The 20,198-nt window shown below is 38.7% G+C and overlaps 2 protein-coding genes across 6 annotated transcripts in view; one reads left to right on the forward strand and one right to left on the reverse strand.

Moving 5' to 3' along the window:
• EIF2AK3 (eukaryotic translation initiation factor 2 alpha kinase 3) overlaps positions 1-17,376 on the reverse strand; it is a 61,210-nt gene extending 43,834 nt beyond the window's left edge. For 3 of the 4 annotated variants that reach the window (XM_083377925.1, XM_083377926.1, XM_083377924.1), the window contains exons 1-3: positions 16,962-17,376; positions 6,474-6,603; positions 1,161-1,355 (exon numbers count right to left, since the gene is read on the reverse strand). In XM_083377925.1, the coding sequence (XP_083234051.1) occupies positions 1,161-1,355; positions 6,474-6,603; positions 16,962-17,266 (630 nt within the window). In that variant the 5' untranslated portion in view covers positions 17,267-17,376. The remainder of the gene's footprint in view (positions 1-1,160; positions 1,356-6,473; positions 6,604-16,961) is intronic. The other variant, XM_083377927.1, reaches the window with a different exon arrangement.
• A 1,797-nt stretch (positions 17,377-19,173) lies between these two features.
• The window catches only part of RPIA (ribose 5-phosphate isomerase A), an 18,717-nt gene continuing 17,692 nt past the window's right edge, over positions 19,174-20,198 (forward strand). Inside the window, exons 1-2 of one of the 2 annotated variants that reach the window (XM_083377941.1) lie at positions 19,174-19,254; positions 19,345-19,498. In XM_083377941.1, the coding sequence (XP_083234067.1) occupies positions 19,211-19,254; positions 19,345-19,498 (198 nt within the window). In that variant the 5' untranslated portion in view covers positions 19,174-19,210. Of the gene's footprint in view, positions 19,255-19,278; positions 19,499-20,198 lie in introns of those variants that run through there. The other variant, XM_083377942.1, reaches the window with a different exon arrangement.

Consider the following 20,198-nt stretch of genomic DNA (forward strand, 5'->3'; position numbering starts at 1 on the left):
CAGGAGGAGAGAGGCAGCAGGGGAGGCTTGCGCTGCCTAGTCACAGCGCAAGCCACAGGAGAACTACTGCCAGGCAGGTGATCTGAGGGGTGAAACAGGGGCAGCCAGGACCAAATAAAGCCCCTCCAGGGGTGAACACAGGCTGTTGCGCAGCGGTGTAAAAGCCTTTTGCCGTCATTCCCCCCTGGCTTTGAAACGGCAGAGGGTGATGGGTAACACGACTGAGGCTTCCCTGCCCATCCTCCCTAGCATGGCAGTCTGGCTCGGGAAGCGAGTGAAAGAGAAGAGGGGGCAGGCAGCTGGGTCCTTGAACAGAGAGAGGGAGGTCACTGAGTGGGAAGTGGCATGTCTGCAGGGGCCCTGACGTAAGCTCATGTGGAACGTGTGGGACAGTTCCACCTCCACCTGCCTCACCTCGTGGTGGCAACAGTGCAACACACGCTGCCCTGCCCCGTTGTAGCAAACAATTAGACGGTGGGACAGAGTGGGCGGGCTCTTAACTAGAGCTTACTTTTGGAGTTTTTATTTTATTTTATTTTATTTATTTTATTACATTTATATACCGCCCTTTCCCAAAGGACTGAGTGCGGTTTACAGGATGATTAAAAAACCAAGATACAAAAGTTAAAAACAAATTTAAAAAAAAAATTATATTTGTCCCTGCATAAATAAAACCCCAGTTAAAATTAAGATTAATTCTCGGCCTGGGCCAGAGAGCTTGAAGAGCCAGGTCTTCAGGTCCCGGCGGAATGAACGGAGGTCGGGGGCAGTCCTCAGCTCCACTGGCAGCTGGTTCCAAAGGGCAGGCGCACCCACTGAGAAGGCCCTATCCCTGGGTGTCGTCCGCCGGCAATCTCTTACCGGTGGCACCCTGAGAAGACCCTCCCTGTGGGAGCGCACTGGACGAAGGGTTTATATGAGGCGCATGGCAAAAAATCAGGCTGTGACTTATTTTCTGAGTGGGTCTTATTTTGGGGAAAATACAGTACATAAGAAATGAACATTCAATTTGTAATATGACTGAAACTGTCAAAAGGCAAGTCAGGATTTACAAGTTTTATAAAATCTTACCAGATAGGTTAACTATAAACTATTTCAAAACAATTTTAAAAACCCATAAACATTGTCAAAACTCTGTTGCCAAAGTTGTCTTGTTTTACCTTTCCTGAATATGAACTCAGTCCATATGTTGTTCGGGACTTTCCTCCAACCAGAACTACATCATCCCCAAATCTGTAGGATGATTCAAGAAGTGACTCAACAGTGAATGGAACAGCTTCAATGCTCTCTCTGTCACGATCCCACTGGAAAAGATCTCCATCCAAGGAGGGAATTATCATTTTATTCCCAAACACCTACAAAATATTCAAACAGAAGCATACACTTTAATAAGGAAAAAAAGAATACAATGATCAGAATCCAGAAATATTTAAAATCAAATGAGGTCCAGATCAATAGAAAAATGCCACAATAATGATAAAGATATTTAATCAATTTAATCAAACAATTGTGCATTGATCCACATTCCTTTTCTGACTACATTGACACAAATCATCATTTATTTCAGCTACAGAGTCAAACCACCTAAACTGACTTCTAAGCTAACTTGTTTATCTGTGCTTATCTCAGCCAGATTATTTCACTATTTTTCCCTGCTCTTTTCTCAGTAAACCATCCAATGATCAAAAACTCAATTTTTATGTAAATCAATGTTTTAAGGCATGTTAAGTTTATAACAATAGATTATTATAAATGTTCCTTTTTTAAAAAATGCATTGAATAAACATTTAAAAACAGGTTGAACACAGTGTGACTTTTCTGGCTGTTATTTTGCCATACTTACTATACCATATACCATATATCTCCCTAGTCATTGATCTTTTATACCATTTCTATGCTTAGTTAATACTACTTACATATTTACACACGTTTATGTATATTTACAACATAACTTCCATTTCCATTCTTATTTTGTATTTTTTCTGATCTCTATCTTACGCTCACTTTGGGATTGAAAGTCTACACTTTCTCTCTTCTAGACGAGCTTTCTTTGTTCTGACTTTTTCTCCTTGAGTCTAACCAATAATACATCTTATCCCAAACTTCGTAGTACTCTGTTTCATCCTTGTCTTTAATTTCTAATGTTAGTCTATCCATCTCTGCACTTATCAAATTTTTTAAAATTAAATCGTTCTCCACCGTGGTATTTTTGTTTTTCCAGTTCTGGGCACATACCAACCTTGCCGCTGTTATGATATGCAACACTAGATACGTCTCTCCTTTGTTAAACTTCCCATCTATCATTCCCAGTAAAAACAATTCTGGTCTGAGATCTATCTTCTTTCCCAACATTTCCTCCAACCAAGTCTTTATTAGCCGCCAAAATTCTTTTGCTTTGGAACATGTCTGCCATGTTTATAACAATAGATTATTATAAATGTTCCTCATCACTTTCCTGAGATTTAAATAATTTTTGATTTGGTGGAAAATCATGAGTAATTTCTTGAGAATGGAAGGTATTGTGAAGTCTAATTATATACATGAGGTAGGCTACGAGAGAAAGAATAAAACGGGGTTTCTTCTTGTGGGAAGAATGATTTGGGATTGAAACTGTGGTAAATTTTCTATGTGTTGATTACAGTAACTGTTAACACAGGGTTTTGGAATTTCAACGTTGTTTTTTTCTTATTATTGTTCACAATTTTTATTACTTTTATACTTTTATATAATATTTCATTGTTTTTTGTTAACAATTTTGTTATAATATAGTTTATAGATGACAGACTAACAATTTGTAAATAGATTAAGTAGTTTAATAGTTTAAAATTCTTTTGGCCTGTTATGCAAGGGGTGGGAAACCAACATTGCTGTATTATATTTTTACATGGTTTTTTAAAAAGTCTTTTTTTATTCTTTTGTTGTTTTTAAAAATATTTTGGTCTTTTATATTTTAATCTTCTTTGAATAAACTAAGATTCCCCAAAAAAGAAGTGTTTCTTCTACAAAATTGAAATGAGTGTACACTTGGGATTGTCTTGTTGCATTTTAAAAATAACAGAGCCCAGTGTCTTTACACAAATTACTTTTAAGGCTAAAATATGTAATTTGTGGGTCTATTATTCAAAAATAAAATTTATAAGCCCTTTCAGCATATAAAATAGTTTGTCAGAGTTCTTAGACCTCAGCCACTGTCTTTTCCAGAAAAAAGAAAAACAACTGATTTGCTACTCTTAGATAAGAGACCCACTGCATTTTGGATCAAAGACAAGGAAAGGTCTTGCTCTAAAAAATAAAAAGCCACATACATGGAACAAAATCTGGCAGAAATGTGAGTAGGAATCATAAGAAATAGAGGAACTGGAGGTTATATTATTAATATGCAATTATAGATATTAAATTTTATCCTAAACAAGAGTAGGAATAATGGAAAAAGCAATAGAATTCCAAGGATAATTATATAATATTTGTGATTAACTTATGTGTATTGGACCATCTAATTTACTTAATGAAAAATTACTAAGATGGCACAGAAGCAACAGTGTGAATGAAATATCAAACATCTAAATAATTCAAACTTGGAAAAGGAATGTTTTAAATTAAATAATTAATTTAACTTGTTAGGTAAGGCAAATTTTTAAAAAGGGTTGGAAGTGTGTAAAAAGGTAGATGAAAAAAGTAATTATCTACTCTAATACATGCAGTATCCACAATGCTTCCACCATATGCGTGTGTCTCCTCACTGAAACTACTGATGTCTTAAGAAATGAATATGCTATAAACTGGGTATCTCTACAGGTAAATCTTAAATTACAATCACTCATCCAGCAGCTGTTCAAGGTTACAGCACCGTATGAAGAAGATTTAGGAGTGGTCTATAAAACCTAGTACCTGGCTCTTATATATTAGAAAGAGCTTCAATCATGTGATTGCAGGTGTTCTGATGTTCCTTTCACAAGCACAGTCAATGGGAAAGTGCAAAGTCAGAAATGGTCAAGCAACTACTACTTTTTCACCCACTTGCCTGGGACTCTGCCTCTTCCTGCTTAATAACCCAAGTGACCTTGGGGTTATGATGGCATCCAAGATTGCATTGCTAATGAGGCAGACACATAACATCATATTTTATCACTGTGCAGCTTAGCAACAGAAATTCTGATGCCAATTAACTAACAAACAAGCCAGGTCACCTTACCAGTATTTAAAAATAAGTAAATAAGTATTTAAAAAATAAGTAAAGTAGGAACCACAGAGGAAGCAAAATGGCAGAAGACAGAAAATGAGGAGTTTTAGTTCAAGACAAAACCTTATTCTGTTAAAGTTTATTTTTAAAATGACTACAGATTATCATTAAGGATTTTAATTAAGGTTAAGATTATCATTAAAGATTAGGGTATCTATGCACATCCTCCTTGTAAGGATTTTTAATCCTTTCAAGTATTTTTTAACAAAAACAAGATTAGTTATCATGGCATTCATCTTGATGTCCAATAAAAACACACACAGAGTAAAATTATCTTTCCACAATCACTCCAATAAACTGTTTTGAAAGAACTCCAATTTGGTATTATAAATGGTTTCTGAGAATGTTTGTTGTAAAAAATTGGTCATATTTTGAAAGTGAACTATGAATTCTTGAAAACCTAATTAAAAATTGAAGGAATTGTACTGTTACTCATGGTTAATATAAATTAGTGTTACAGAGCTAATTTATAGTTCTAAAAAAGTAATTCTAGACTTCATTATTTAACAAGATCACAAGAAATCATTTGCATGATCGTTCTGTAATTTATCTCCTTATTCATGATAGTAAGAAGTGGTAGATAAGGTAATGAAATCATTGTAAATCCAAAAAGATAGAAATACGGAAATATTCTTGCTGAAAGAAAAAGGAGATTCAAATTCAACTATACTAAGAAATCAGCAACGGCATATTATTAGTTATGGAAATGACATTATCCCCTTTCCATTTGTCCTTAAACATTACCTCACCTCCTATTGTAATGAATCATTTGCAGTTATTCTAATCCATAAAATTTAAGTTATTTTAAAGTTCTTGCATGTATTAACTTGTTCAACTTCAATAAAAAAATACATCATAATTAATATTAGTACAAACAAGGCAATGTATTTCCAAGTTTGCCAGCAGACCTCCACAAAAATAAGAGATACTTATATTTCATATAAAAATATAAATGAATACTTGTGAATTTAAAATTTCTTAAAACATATACCCATCTAACAAGCATTTGCAAACTGTCAAGAAAGTTGGAGCAGATTAGAGATATTTACAGCAATTAGAGCTTGCTTAAGCAGATTAAGGGACACGGTGGCTCAGTGGGTTAGGATACTGAGCTTGTTGATCAAAAGGTCGGCAGTTTAGCGGGTCAAATCCCGAGTGCCATGTAACAGAGTGAGCGCCTGTTATTCGTCCCAGCTTCTGCCAACCTAGCAGTTCGAAAGCACGTAAAAATGCAAGTAGAAAAATAGGGACCACTATGGTGGGAAGGTAACAGCATTCCGTGCGCCTTTGGCATCTAGTCATGCCGGCCACACGACCACGGAGACGTCCTCGGACAAGTGCTGGCTCTTCGGCTAGCACGCATGTGCGGGGGAACCTTTACCTTTACCTTAAGCAGATTAATCCACTGTTTTTCTAATTTTCATTTCTTTTCTTATATACTTGACTCCACTAACCTGCAAATGTGGACTCAATAAGTTTGTAGAGGAAAACGGAGGTTTACTTAAAGTTAGTTGAAGGGCAGAAAATGCAGAAGAGGTTTCAGCAATTCAATTATTTAATAGTTTAAAATAATTATGATGGAGAAAAGCATTAGACTTTTTGGTGAAAGTGCATTACAGGTATTCCTTGCTTAACAACTACTTTTCAGTGATCATTCAAAGTTATGAACAAGCTAAAAAATAACTTTACAGCCAATTTATAACATTCAAAGCATCACTCAGTGATACAATCGCCATTACAATCAATACATGTTGTCATGTATCTGACCTCTTTTTTTCTCCCCATCCTCCACTTGAAGACAGAATGACTGGAGAGGAACGGATTGTAAGGGAATAAATTGTTGCTCTTTCACATATTGAAAGCAATATGATTGTGTTAGAAGACTAGGACTGGGAGCTGCAGGCACATTGCAGAAATAGTACTCTCTTGAAATCTTTTTCATTCCAATCTCTCTGCTCTGTGAGAGGGGGAAGCAAGTGATTTCTGTAGGTAATCTCTCCTATGCCTGATCCTGGTCAAAGGAGGCATTGCTTACAGAAATTGTTTGCTCCCCTTGCACCTCTCATGCATTCCTACACACTTTATCAGATTTCCAACCAAGAATCTTTAGGAATGAGATCTAAGTTCCCAGCATTCTTGGTACTTCAACTAGCATAGAGGTGAAGAAATATTATAGTGTAATTAATCCCTCCCTACAAATTCTAAAAAAAGTGATTAAACATACTAATCTTACCTCTGGTTTACTAAGACTAGATGAAACAAGAGAACCTGATCCCACGTCCAGATCCCACTGTTTTCTACCACTGTTTTCTGGATCTAAAGCAGCAATCCGTCCATCCAAAGTACTTATAATTATTAATGATCTGCAAATAAAAAATATGTTCATAAGGGAACAAAAACCTAAGATATACCTAACAATCTGTAAACAATTTTTCAGTTTATTAAAGTAGATAATTGCTTTTCCCCCAGCTTTATTGCCATTTTCTTAACTTCTTTTTTCCCTTAAAAATAATTAAAAAGAAGCAATAATATCAGTGATATAGCCTACTAAAATCAAGTGGTGCCTAAAAAATTAGGGACGCGGTGGCTCAGTGAGTTAGGATGCTGAGCTTGTCGATCAGAAGGTCAGCAGTTTGGCAGGTTGAATCCCGAGTGCCGCGTAACAGAGTGAGCGCCTGTTACTCGTCCCAGTTTCTGCCAACCTAGCAGTTCGAAAGCACGTAAAAATGCAAGTAGAAAAATAGGGACCACTCCGGTGGGAAGGTAACAGCGTTCTGTGCGCCTTTGGCGTCTAGTCATGCCGGCCACATGACCGGCATGACTAGAGATGTCTTCGGACAAGCGCTGGCTCTTTGGCTTTGAAACGGAGATGAGCACCGGCCCCTAGAGTTGGAAACGACTAGCATGCATGTGCGGGGGAACTTTTACCTTTTTTAAAAATGTTGACAACTATATAAATGAATTAGAGATCATTTTGTAACTTTAAATGTCTAGATATAATTATGTAAAGCTACAAATTGGATATGCGCCAATTTTCTTAATGGGCATTTTTTTCTTCCTACTGTTTCTAGTGCCTTAATCACATAAAAATATTTAATTTATAGGAATTAAACACTAGCATTATTCTGAAACCATATTTTATATTAATCTGCACTACTCAAAGTTTATTTCCTACAAAGCAGCTTCAACGGTTTAGAATTAATACTAGTTTATTTAGCATTTCATTCATCATACCATAAGAAAATAATTTATTTGGACAATTATAAGACAATCCTAGTCATATTATTTCCAAGGATAAAATATTCAGAGCAAGAATCAAGATTTGTACATTATTCATAAAATACTCCACAATATATGATATGGTGGAGCATTCATAGTTTAATTTCAAATATATCTGCTGCACCTTATGACTCAGCTTCAAAAGTCAGGGTATGTGCAATATGTTAAACCAAACTTTTGGCCGTTGTAAAATATCATGCTACCCCCTTGCAATCATGTGATTGCATTTCAGATGCTTGGTAGACTGACTTGCCTTTATGACGAGTTGTAGTGGTCATGTGACTATTATTTGCAATGTTTTTTGTTAGTTTTTGACATTTTTCTGGCAAAAAAAAATCCATTCAGAAGAATGGGTTTGCACTTACAACCTTGTTTACTTAATGACTATGGTTATTCATTTCATACTACCACTACCTAGCAGCCACCCCCACCAGACTTTCCCTTCATTTTACTCCTCAGCAATATAAAAAAAGTGAAATCAGGTTTGGTCATGTAGGTGCATTGACTTATGATGATAATGGTTTATGACCCAAACTCCAGTCCCAATTGTGGTCATAAATCAATCACTACCTGCAGTGCTTGCTTATGAACCACTTGTCAGTGACCAAAGTTACAATAGTGAAGAAAAAAAGGACTTATAAGTTCTCACACTTACGACCACTTCAGCATTTCCAGTCACATGATCAAAATTTGGGCATTTGGTGACCTACCTCAGTTATGATAGTTGCAGTGTCTCAGTCATGTTCTTCTTTCCTGAATGAACTGTCTCCGCTTCAATTCCTACCAGCAACCTATTTCCTCTCCCCATCTCTGCCTTTTGTCACCTGTACAGTTTAGCCAATATAAAGATACTGCTGTCTACCACCAGCACCAAGTAGCCTCTGCTGTATACCACCACCACCCAGCAGCCACCCACACTAGACCTTCCTCTCTTTTTACTCCTCAGCACGTCTTTCTCTTCCTTTGCATCTGCTCCCCCTTCCTTCCACCATCAGTGATGGACCTCTGACTTGTCACCACCTCCCCAGAAGTTGGGCTCCTGATGAGCCTAACCCACATTAGCAGTCTCTGCTTGCTTCTCCTAGGACCATGGAAAGTACTCCCTGGAGGGGTGGGCACCAAAGAGGAAGCAATAGCAAGCTCGATGTAGATTAGACATGATGTATACTGAGGACAAGGAAGAAAACAGTGATAGTTCCACATAGGAAGACAAGAAAGAAACTATGTTGGGGACAGTGGTGGCAACAGGTAGATTACAGCAAAATATAGTGACATCTTCATCTCACCTGTGGCCTAAAGGACAGAAATGGGGGTGGGGGAGATAGGAGAGTGTAGGAAATTGAAGCAGAGGCAGTTTGCAAAAGGCAAGAGGAGGTCAACTTTTTTTTCCTCATTGATCCCTTGAAAGTGTCCCCTGTCTTGGAAGAACTGAGGCTCAGGGCTGGGAAAAACCAAGCTGGGAATGGTTTGAATTGGGGTGGAAGGTGTCAATGTTTTGCAATCTTCCTAGCCATAAGCAACGTTAATGGGAGGAAGTCACAAATCACAGTCATAGGAGGTCCTCACCTAATGACAGACACCTATTTAACAACTATAACTGGGATTGCCATTGCTAAACCATGTGGTTATGTGATGTTAACTATTCACTTAAATTATTGCTTCACTGATGGAAACTCCATTTCCAATAAGGATCTAGTCAAGGACTAATCGAAGCAGTTTCTTCCAGAATCACACAACTGCTTTAAAGAAATTTTCACTGTAGCTATGCAATCTTTTAAACTAACATAGCTGCTTTAATAATTTAACCCGGGCAGCATTCCTATTTGCACCCATGTGTTCCAAAGCATTATCTTCCCAGTAAAATCTGAAGCAGACTTCCGGTTTGCACTGTGGTGGAATGGGATGCAGGAAGGCAGGGCTCTGCCTTCCATGCCTGATTTTGCACTGCTGGGGCCCTAAAAAGGACCTAAAATCACACCGAAGAGGCGATGAAGAGGAGGGGTGCCTTGTCAATCACGGAAAGGTGACGGTCTTTCTGTTTGATCCAAGGAGAGCCCTCCAAACTGGCAGGGGAAAGACTGGCTGCATTTCTGTGGCCAGCCATTAGCTGCTGACAACTGAAGAGGAAAAAAGTACTACTTAATACATTGTAAACAGCATGTTTGGAACAGGGTGAGAATATTGATCCTTTCTTTACTATTTTATAACTGAATTTCCTGGGAAAGGCCTCCAAGAAGTAAAAAAAACCTCCAAATGTAAACAGAAGCGGCGTTTTAATTTTATTGGGAACAGAAACAAACAATACTGAAGTGAAAGTAACATAAAGCTACAGTTGTAATAAATTTGAGAAGTGAGATAACTGTTAAGATTTTCTCTTTGAAAAAAAAACAGGCGAAATATAAGAAATTAATCCTTTAAGAGTAGAAATTGGACTTTGAATGACATCTAGTGGTGGATTCGTGTATTGCACTATAATTTGCTTTAATTAGTGAGAACAGCTGGCAATAAAGGAAAATATTTTGGCATATATATCATCCTGACCTTCTTGGATTGTAAATACCTACTGTGGTATTTATAAAATAAGTTTTTTAAAAAAGGAATATAGAGCTGTTAAGGGAAATGTCAAAAATTGAGAGAAAGGAAATAGAGAAACGGAGGGGAAAGGAACTGGGAGTTGTTTAAGGAATATAAATGGGCATAATTCCCCCCCCCCAAAAAATACCCTACCTAAATTGTTTTTCTCATGCCAAGCAATTTTTACAAAACTAGAAAGAAAATTCCTGGGTGATCTAATTGCCCTGGCTTGGAAAACAAGTTGGCAAAGAAAGAAAGCGAGAGTCCGATTTAAAAAGCAGAAGATTTGGCCTTCTAGAGGGAGCATTATATGTTTAAATACTTTTTTGAATAAGATTAAAAGAATGTAAGACTTTTAGATATAATTAAGACTTTTACAATGAAAGACATGATTCAGAATTAAGATACCATTTTTTTCTTCTTCCTTTTTTGTATATGGGAAATATGAAGATAAGAAGATTGAGTTGAATAAAACTTTCAGCTATATAAATGTAATTAATATTGAGAAAACCATAACTGATAAGGATATTTCAAATACTGATGGGAAATCAAACTTTAACAAGAGCATGAAAAACAAGATATTGATCAATGAATTGACATTGATTTATGAATTGATATTATTTGTATGATATTAGAAAAGTATGATGAAGATGCTGCAAAATGAATTTGCTCCTTCAGTCACAGAAGAAATGGGCCGGCTGTCGGGGCTGTCAGGGCTGGAGATGAGTGGAAAAGATATCCCCTCCTGAAAATAAGATCTGGTGCCTCATTCGGAGGGAAAATAACCCAAAAAACATGGTACATACATACACACTGTGTGCACAATTATTATGCAAGTAAGTATTTTGACCATATCATTATTTTCATGCATATTTTCCACCTCCAAGCTGTATAAATTTGAATGCTTAGTGGATATATAAGCATATCAGGTGATGTGTATTTGTGTAATGAGGGAGGGTGTGGCCTTAGGAGATCAACATCCTATATCAAGCTGTGTATAATTATTAGACAGCTTCTTTTCCTCAGGCAAAATGGGCCAAAAAAAGAGATTTAACTGACTCTGAAAAGTAAAAAATTGTAAAAAGTCTTTCAGAGGGATGCAGTACTCTTGAAATTGCTAAGATATTGGGGCATGATGACAGAACCATCAAATGTTTTGTTGCAAATAGTCAATAGGGTCATAAGAAATGTGTTGAGGAAAAAAGATGCATATTAACTGGGAAAGATTGAGGGCAATAGAAGAATGGGACGACAGAGAATCAGGTGGCTGGATGGAGTCACTGAAGCAATAGGCATGAGCTTAGATGGACTCCAGAAGATGGTAGAGGACAGGAAGCCTAGAGGAAAGTTGTCGATGGGGTCGTGATAGGTCAGACACGACTTTGCAACTAACAAGTCCTCAACTTATCACAATTCAGCCCAAAATTTCTGTTTGCTAAGTGAAACATTTTTTAAGTGAATTTGCCCCATTTTTCAACCTTTCTTGACATACTAAGTGAATCACTGCGATTGTTACATTAGTAACGTGGTTGTTACATGAATCTGGTTCCTCACTGACTATGCTTGTCAGGAGGTCACAAAAGGTGGTTACATGATGCTGACACACATAAATATGAGTCAGTTGCCAAGTATCTGGATTTTGATCACATGCCCATGGGATGCTGCAAGTCGTGTGAAAAATGGTTGTAAGTCACTTTTTTCAGTGCTGTTGTAACTTCAAATGACCACTAAATAAACTGTTGTAAGTCGAAGACTACCTGTACTTCCCAAGGATTTGGGATAGGCAGATGTGAATGTTTGATGATTTTAAAGGTAGGACGCTGAGCTTGTCGATCAGAAGGTCAGCAGTTTGGCGGGTCGAATCCCGAGTGCCGCGTAGCAGAGTGAGCGCCTGTTACTCGTCCCAGCTTCTGCCAACCTAGCAGTTCAAAAGCACGTAAAAAATGCAAGTAGAAAAATAGGGACCACTCCGGTGGGAAGGTAACAGCGTTCCGTGCGCCTTTGGCGTCTAGTCATGCCAGCCACATGACCACGGAGACGTCCTCGGACAAGCGCTGGCTCTTCGGCTTTGAAACGGAGATGAGCACCGGCCCCTAGAGTCAGAAATGACTAGCACGCATGTGCGGGGGAACCTTTACCTTTACCTTTACCAGGATGTAAGCTGTTAAAAGCAAAGCTTTTACAATTGACCGTTGGTGATTTTATCAATGCCAATGGTGTTCAAGTTGTGTTTCAACTGTGTTTGGGACTGCACACCGTGTACCTATTACTACTGATATTACATTTGCTTTCTTTTGCCACAGTTGTTTTATTTCTTTGTATTTTGTTATCTTCTCCAATTCATTCTCTTCTTTTCTGGGATATTATGTGTTATTGTGAGCTGCCCTGTTGTTGGACAGCATACGTTTAATAAATTATTATTATGGATCATAGAATATGTCAAAAGATGAAGCACTGGAAGAAACTAGGGAACTGAATTAAACAAAAACAAAACAGGAAAGGTTTTGAAAATATAGATGGGAAGTTAGGGCAAGAGAGGAAACAGTGTAAGGATTTATACATATAGTTCTTAACTTACAACCATAACAAAGCCTGGAATTACTATTGTTTCTGTGGTGTTTAAGTGAACAGCACAATTACTGACTGTAGCAATTGTTAACCAAATCCATTATACCCAATGGGAAAATTGCAGTACATAATCATGGGATGCTGCAAATCAGGGTGGATAATAATACATGATTTTTTTAAAAAAAACTCAGTTTTTTTAATTTAAATCAGATTTATTTAAATGGTTTTTATTTTTATCAAATTTATTTTAATAAAATGCTTTTGGAGTAAAAGTCAATCTAAATATTGTTTTCTATTCAATAATTTAGTTTATTCAGCATGAGATGGAGCTTAGTTATGTAGCATGAGGCTGTATATTTTGCAATATTTACATTTTTGGTTAACTCATTTAATGAATCAAAGCTTTGCAAGCTGAGATAACATGCACTGCATTGATGCATTCACACAGTACATAAAACAAAGTTCAGGAATATTCTTTTATCCCATTGTTTTGCTTTTTTTTTGGTGAGAAGTTGGAAGCTTTGACTGAAGTTTTTTTAGTCCCACAAACTCTGTTTCCCTGCAGCAGGAGAGAAACGCACCAGAGCTGAAAGGAGGTTAGTGAAGAAATGCTTTCAGGAAGAGAGGAGCTAGGCGGTGGTACGCCAAACTCTGTAGCAGTGCCAGGAGAAGTGACAGGAAATGGGGCTGCCATTTCCAGAATGGAGAAGGAAGACGCGGGGCGTCTTATTTAATTCTTTTTTAATTTTTGTATTCTGTATTTTTATGTGCCCTGTTCACCGCCCTGAGTCCCTCGGGAGCAGGGCGGTATATAAATATAATAAAGATAAAGATGCAGGGCGGCAAGCAAATGCTCTTCTCTGCATCGCTGCACAGAGCTGCTCCTCTCACCGTTCTCTCCAGTGATGGCAACGGAGGCCTGGCGGAGGGAGGCTTGCCCTGCCCGGTCATGGCGCAAGCCATGGGAGAGTTGGTGCAGTAGGAGGCGGTGGCTGCCACGGGGGGCAGGTAATCTATGGGGCAAAGCGCAAAAAAAGCCCTTCCACCAGTGAACAGTGGCAATGAAGCCTTTCGCCATCATTCCCCCTGGTTTTGAAATGGTGGAGGCGGACCCACCCATCCTCCATAGCATGGTAGTCCAGCTCAGGAGGGGAGTGAAACAGAAGGTTGCTGAACAAGGAATAGTCTGCCCAGGGGGGGCACTGAAGTAAGTGGGTGTGGGGCGTGTGAAGCAGCTCCATCCCCTCCATCTGCCTTGCCTCGTTGTGGCAATCACGCGACACATGCTCTCCTGCCCCATTGCAGCAGCAAGGTGGGATGGAGTGGGCAGGGTCCTAACTAGGGCTTATTTTGGGGGTAGGGCTTATATTAGGGGAAACACGATATGTGTGATTAACCTATTAACCTAAAATTGGTTCTAATACTAACCTGACAGCTTATTATTCTAAATAGGAAACCTTCATTTTGTTTGCAAATAATAACATTAAAGATTCTAACTAGCAGCAAGAATGAGTTCTTACATTTAAAGAGTGCCTGTCATTTCAGCTTCATCATGGCAGTGCGTTAGTGGGCATCCACTCACCTGCTGCCCTCCACATCCCTCACCTTGTGTCACTGTTGCATCACCAGCTGTCCCATTAAAATGAATGGGACTGTTGGTGAAACAACAGCGGGTCAGAGATGACAGTTGCTCTTTAAAAATTATTATTTAAATCGAGTTGATTTAAATCAAGCCTTTTTATTTAATTTAATATACATTAAATCCACGGAACCCATTGTTAAGCAAGAATTATCAGTATGAACTTTTTTTAAGAGTGATGAATGCACACATGTTCACAAAATTTTCTGAATATGAAGTATTGCAAATATCAATGTAAGGCAAAAGATCAAGACCAGAGAAAGCGTAGTAAAGAGAGATAACTGTTTACAGTGTTCTACAATTCTATTAGAGTAAATTTTTCTAAAAGTGTCAACAGAAAAAGGGAATTCTGCAACTGAAATCTGTGAGATATGGTGTCCTATAGGCAAACTCTAAATACATGAAAACCATAAACAGGAAATGTTTAAACTGAGAAATTAATAATCTCTGCTAAGATCTGCAATCAAATATCATAATAGTGTCAGTTTAAATACACTTCACCTCCAGAAAGAATATGACGTATTCTCACATTATTAATTCACATCAGTTATTTTAAATATTGTTTTTCCCCAAAGACAGCAATTTTTAAAAATATAGAAATCAATTTAAGTTATCTCTAATCACAAAATATTACGTAATTATATCAAAATATTACTCAGCCTGTGAATTTTGTTACAAATTTTATTTAGGGGGAAAGCCATTTAAACAAAATTTTTGCTCTGGCAATTTTTTAAAATATGGAAATCAATTAAGTTATCTCTAATCACAAAATATTATGTAATTATATCAAAATATTACTCAGCCTGTGAATTATGTTACAAATTTTATTTAGGGGGAAAGCCATTTAAACAAAATTTTTGCTCCATGGAATTATATTTTTAAATGCTCCCATAAATAAACATTTGGCAGCTTAGAAACTTCAACATTTCAGCGTCTATCAGTCCCAGTGAGCATGGCAAATGACAACAGATTTTGAAGCTTGCAGGCAGAGCTTTGAAGTAAAAAAAAATTCTGATACCTCCAGGGAGATTTGATACGTACGGGAGATTACATACGGTCACTCATGCGCTCGTGACCTCTCGTCTTGACTACTGCAACACTCTCTACATGGGGCTACCCTTGAAGACCACTCGGAGGCTCCAACTGGTACAGAATGCAGCCGCGAGAGTTGTGTTGGGAGTTTCCTGACACTCCCATGTCACACCTTTGCTCCGCGAGCTGCATTGGCTTCCAGTTGTCTTCCGGGTGAGGTTCAAGGTGTTAGTAATGACCTACAAAGCCCTACATGGCATGGGTCCGGAATACCTTGGGGAGCACCTGCAGCTGGCGTCAACTTCCCTCTGCCCAGTACGCTCCCAGAGAGGGCCTCCTCAGGGTGCCACCGGTCAAAGAATGCCGACTGGTGGCCCCCAGGGGGAGGGCATTCTCTGTGGGCGCACTGGATTTATGGAACCATCTTCCGGTCGAGCTCCGGACGGCGCCTGATCTCCGCTCCTTCCGGCGCGATCTTAAAACCCACCTTTTTGAACAAGCCGGCCTGACCTGATGGGATGGGGTTGGGTTTTATAAATTAGCCTTAACTTTTAATCTGTACTAATTTATTACGGGCATCACTGTTTAATTACTTTTTAATAATTTTTAATTTTTGTATCTTGTTTTTATTATGTATTGCCTTGTTCACCGCCCTGAGTCCTTCGGGAGAAGGGCGGTATACAAATTAAATAAATAAATAAATAAATAAATAAATAAATAAATAAATAAATAAATAAATAAATAAATAAATAAGGATCACTACCACTTGACTATTCTGAGCTCAGTGAAGCAATCTTCAGTTTCAATAAGATTATTTACCAAAAACTGTTTAAGTTCTTATAGATAGCAGCACAAATAAGCATAAAACCCATTTTTTAATGTTACTAAATTATCATTTTAATGGTTGTTGCTCCAAAATAATTTTTCACACGATAGTAAGAATAAATTCCTGTTTCGATCCAGTCATGTATAATAGGTGCAGATCCTTTCATCTAAATTGGTACTTGGGTGATCAAATGCTTATAGATGGAAGGAAGGAAATTATAAAATCTCAGGAAACAGGAAATTTCATGCACTGCAAATCACATCCGTGCAATTATTACCCACAGCACATTTCTACCTGCTAGCCTGCATATCCAAAAAAGCTGACCAATAGTAAGAAAAACACTTAGTTTGACATATAGGAAAGCAGTTCTTTTCAGTAAAAAGTGAATAAAGAGTAAAACAGCAAATAAAAATGCATTCCATTCCCATTTTCGCTATGTATAGACAATATACTGCTTACGTAATTTGTACCGTACGAAAGAGGAAGAAATAGATATAATGCTCCTATATGAGTGTTAAATGATTTAGGGAGCAGCTCAAAAGGCAATTTACTTACTGCAGATCTTGTACTGTGATGCATTTGCATATCTAGAGAAAGACCCTGGTGGTCCGAAAATATGATTGTTGGCAACACGCCCCACACTTCTGAGCCAACACGACAGCTTCCCGATTTGATATTTGGAGAACTATAATAGATTCCGCACTAGAAAGCAACTGGTTGGGAAAGGCGGACTAGAGAGAGCCGCAGAATAAGATACAGCAACCTATAAAAGGCACCCCCTCCCCCATTGTTTCCCACCTCACCTGAAACTACCGCTTCGGGTGGGAGCTTCCACTGCCTCTTCCTCCTGTTCTCCGGAGGATGCGGCCTGGGCCACGCCACTAGCCTCATCGTCCTCCACAATCACGTCACCTGCTACAGGAAGCGCCGCAGCTGCAGCGCCACCGAGTCCTAATCCGGGCCGGCCATCACCCTCCGAAAACGCCGCCGCCTCCCTCAGGGGGACGCAGAGCGGCAAAAAAATCCAGAGGAGCACCAGGGCGGCGACGTTAGAGCGGGTGGCTGCGGAAGGAGCAGACCGAACGCTTGGGCCTCGCGGCCCTGGCATGGAGGGGCCCTCCCTCCACTCCTCGCAAAGCGGTCGTTATAGCATAAACTCCGCTACACGCAGCTCCTTCCAATGGCCACCGAGGAAGATTCAACCTCCTTTCCTCAGCAGACAGGTTTCAATTACGCACGCGCAAACTGCAACCTAACTTGCTTATAGTTTACCAATCCCACCCCTTGATAGCCACGTCACGGGGCGCTTTTACGCAACCTAGTTTGCTTGATTTTGGCAATATGTTTTTGCTATTTTATCTATCCAGACTTTGGAGAGGTTGCTTTCTTTATACAAGAAAAGGGATGAGCACATGATAGAAAGCATGTAAATAGAACCAATGAAAATGACGCTTTTTGGCTTTTGCCCACCAATAAAAAGGTTCGTGTTTCCAAGGTTTCCATGATTGGATTAAACAGCAACGCTACTTTTGTGCATAACTTCCGCTCTTGATTGGAGAACGTGGAGATAGCTGGTGGAGTGCAGGGATTGGCTGTTCCTCTTTTCCTTCCCCTCTTGATTGGGCAAGTCCGATGCTTCCTACGTGGCCGATTTTGAGTGTTGATGGTATTCTCCAGAGCGGAGGGCTGGGGGAGGGGACGCCTTAAAGAAGCCGCGGCTGTTAAACCGCATGGGGTTGCAGAAGGTAAAAATGTCCTCGACTTGGCATTTAACAGTTCTTTCATTTCTGGCCGGGACGAAAAAAGGAATGTAAATATATTCCTGTTTATAGAAATTCTAATTCTAAATAGGAAAGTGGATCTAAGAACAACCAAACCGGATGTGGACGCACAACGGAACGAGTTGGGAAATTCCCAGGGAATATATTTAAATGCTGATGGTTTCCTGCAATTAAAACTTTGTTCGCTGAAGAAGTGGAGAGAACTATACGTTTTTTTAACAGATGCCCTAGTTTTAGTTGCTTTTTAGGTTTATTTGCAAGAGGGTCTTCATATGGGGAACCCAGATCCCTCAGTTGCTGCCTACAGTGTGGTTCCACCCAGTGTTAGGACTATGACGCTCTTCCAAATGCCGAGTCTGACGTTTTTTATAGAGGTGACTGGATTGAATTTGCACCTGTGAAGGACCGAAACACTTTAAGAGGTTAAAAACAACCTTGCTGCCTGCGATTGGAATCATAGAAACAGTGATGGCCTTTATCTGTACTGGTGCATTCCGCTCCTATGGTTAAAAACTACACGCAGTTTCTGATGAATAAACATGAGAGAATTACACAGTCCTCAAAAAAGGATAAAAAAATAACAGCACCCCGTAATTTGGCCATATGAAATATACATTCGTTTGCAAAAAAATGTTGAGTGGCAATGCAATAGATTACTACCAAACTAATATGAGAAGGGAATACAAATTATGTGCCATCAAGTCGCTGTCGACTTCTAAGGCCACATGAATTTATATTCTTGTGTATTCATTTCATTTATGGAAATTCATACCCCCCCTTTCAATTTGAAAGAAAATTCTGGCCATGTAGACCATATATGTACAGTAGTTTTTCTCCTTATAGAAATAATTTCCAATCACAAATCGTAACCAAAGAGAAGAGTTTAAAAGATCAGATTTGCACGAGATGCAGAGATCTACTCGAATCCAAATTACTGAGGATATTTAATCTTAAAGATGTCAAACGTAAAGCGTTTTGATATTAATATCTGGCAAAAAGGTATTTTAAAAAGTGCATAAATACATTATTGTGTGAATAAATGATTAACCGTGTAGGTAATACCTGATACTCATTGTGACTAAAACACACCTGCTCCTATTACCAAAAAGATTTTTTTTAAAGTGTGCGTTCAAAAGAGCTGAATGCCGGGATGCAGCAGTCGTTTGGGGAGGAGGGGGGGCTCAAGCACTACTACGTGCGCTCAAATCTGCAAGTGGTAGTCTAAATCTCACTTGCGCCTAAGTAAGCGTTGAAATGTCCTGAATCGTGAAATGTCCCGGAATGGTGGTGGTTCGGGGCAATCGCAAGAGTTAAGGTGCAGCAGCCCAAGGCGGAGAGAAAGGCGGCGGCCGGGCGGGGTCAACGTCATGCGGCACAGTACGGAGCTTCTCACTTTTCTCTACAGGACGCTGTTAGTGGAAGGAAGAATCGAATCGAGAGTTCTGCGGGAAAAGCGCGGGCTAAACCCGAGGCTGTTGAGCAGCAGCCACGGGAGCAAGAATATGACCGAAGAAGCCAAAAAGCTGGCCGCCTGGGAGGCTGTAAACAATCACGTGCAGGTAGGGAGTTAATTTTGCAAAGAAGTACATTCCCTCACTATTGTTTTTGGAACTGTTGCTTTTACCAAATGTTTTTAGTTGTTATAAAAATTGTATTCTGACATTTTCATGACAAAAATGCGAGCTGATTTATAGATTTCATGGGTGCCGAAACTGCCACTTGTTCTGAAGTTATATGAAGACTTCTGAATAGATCAGTGGCAAAGGGCTCGTCCTACGCTGTGATCCTCAGGAGTACTTTCACCATTGGAATTGGATTTGCTTAAATTTTTAGTTCATAGTCATCTGAAATATTTTGACCCATATAATTAGTTAAATGGTTCCATTTGTTCTAAAATGATCCGTAGATCTACCTGGCGTTGTAATTTGCTTACTGTCCTTGCAAATAAAATACTTTTATTTGTTTCACTCTGTGGATACTTAACTAAATACTAAGTTACTGATCAAACTCTTCACATGTTGGCTTTTCAGGCAACACTATTTTTAATGCACAAGCACAGTTATGAAAAGCAGTTGTTTGAAATTGATGTGGTACACACAGTTAGACAAACTATTTAGATATATTAGGTTAACTAGTAGCCAATTACATTTATCAACTGTATACATATTATTTTACTTTAGAGAAATTAAGGTTTGGTGTTTATTCTTTTTTTGGCCTCCTAAATGTTCACAGAAGTATTAGGTTTTTATACTGAACAAC

This window comes from Vipera ursinii (assembly GCF_947247035.1).
Source record: "Vipera ursinii genome assembly, chromosome: Z".
NCBI lineage: Eukaryota > Metazoa > Chordata > Lepidosauria > Squamata > Viperidae > Vipera > Vipera ursinii.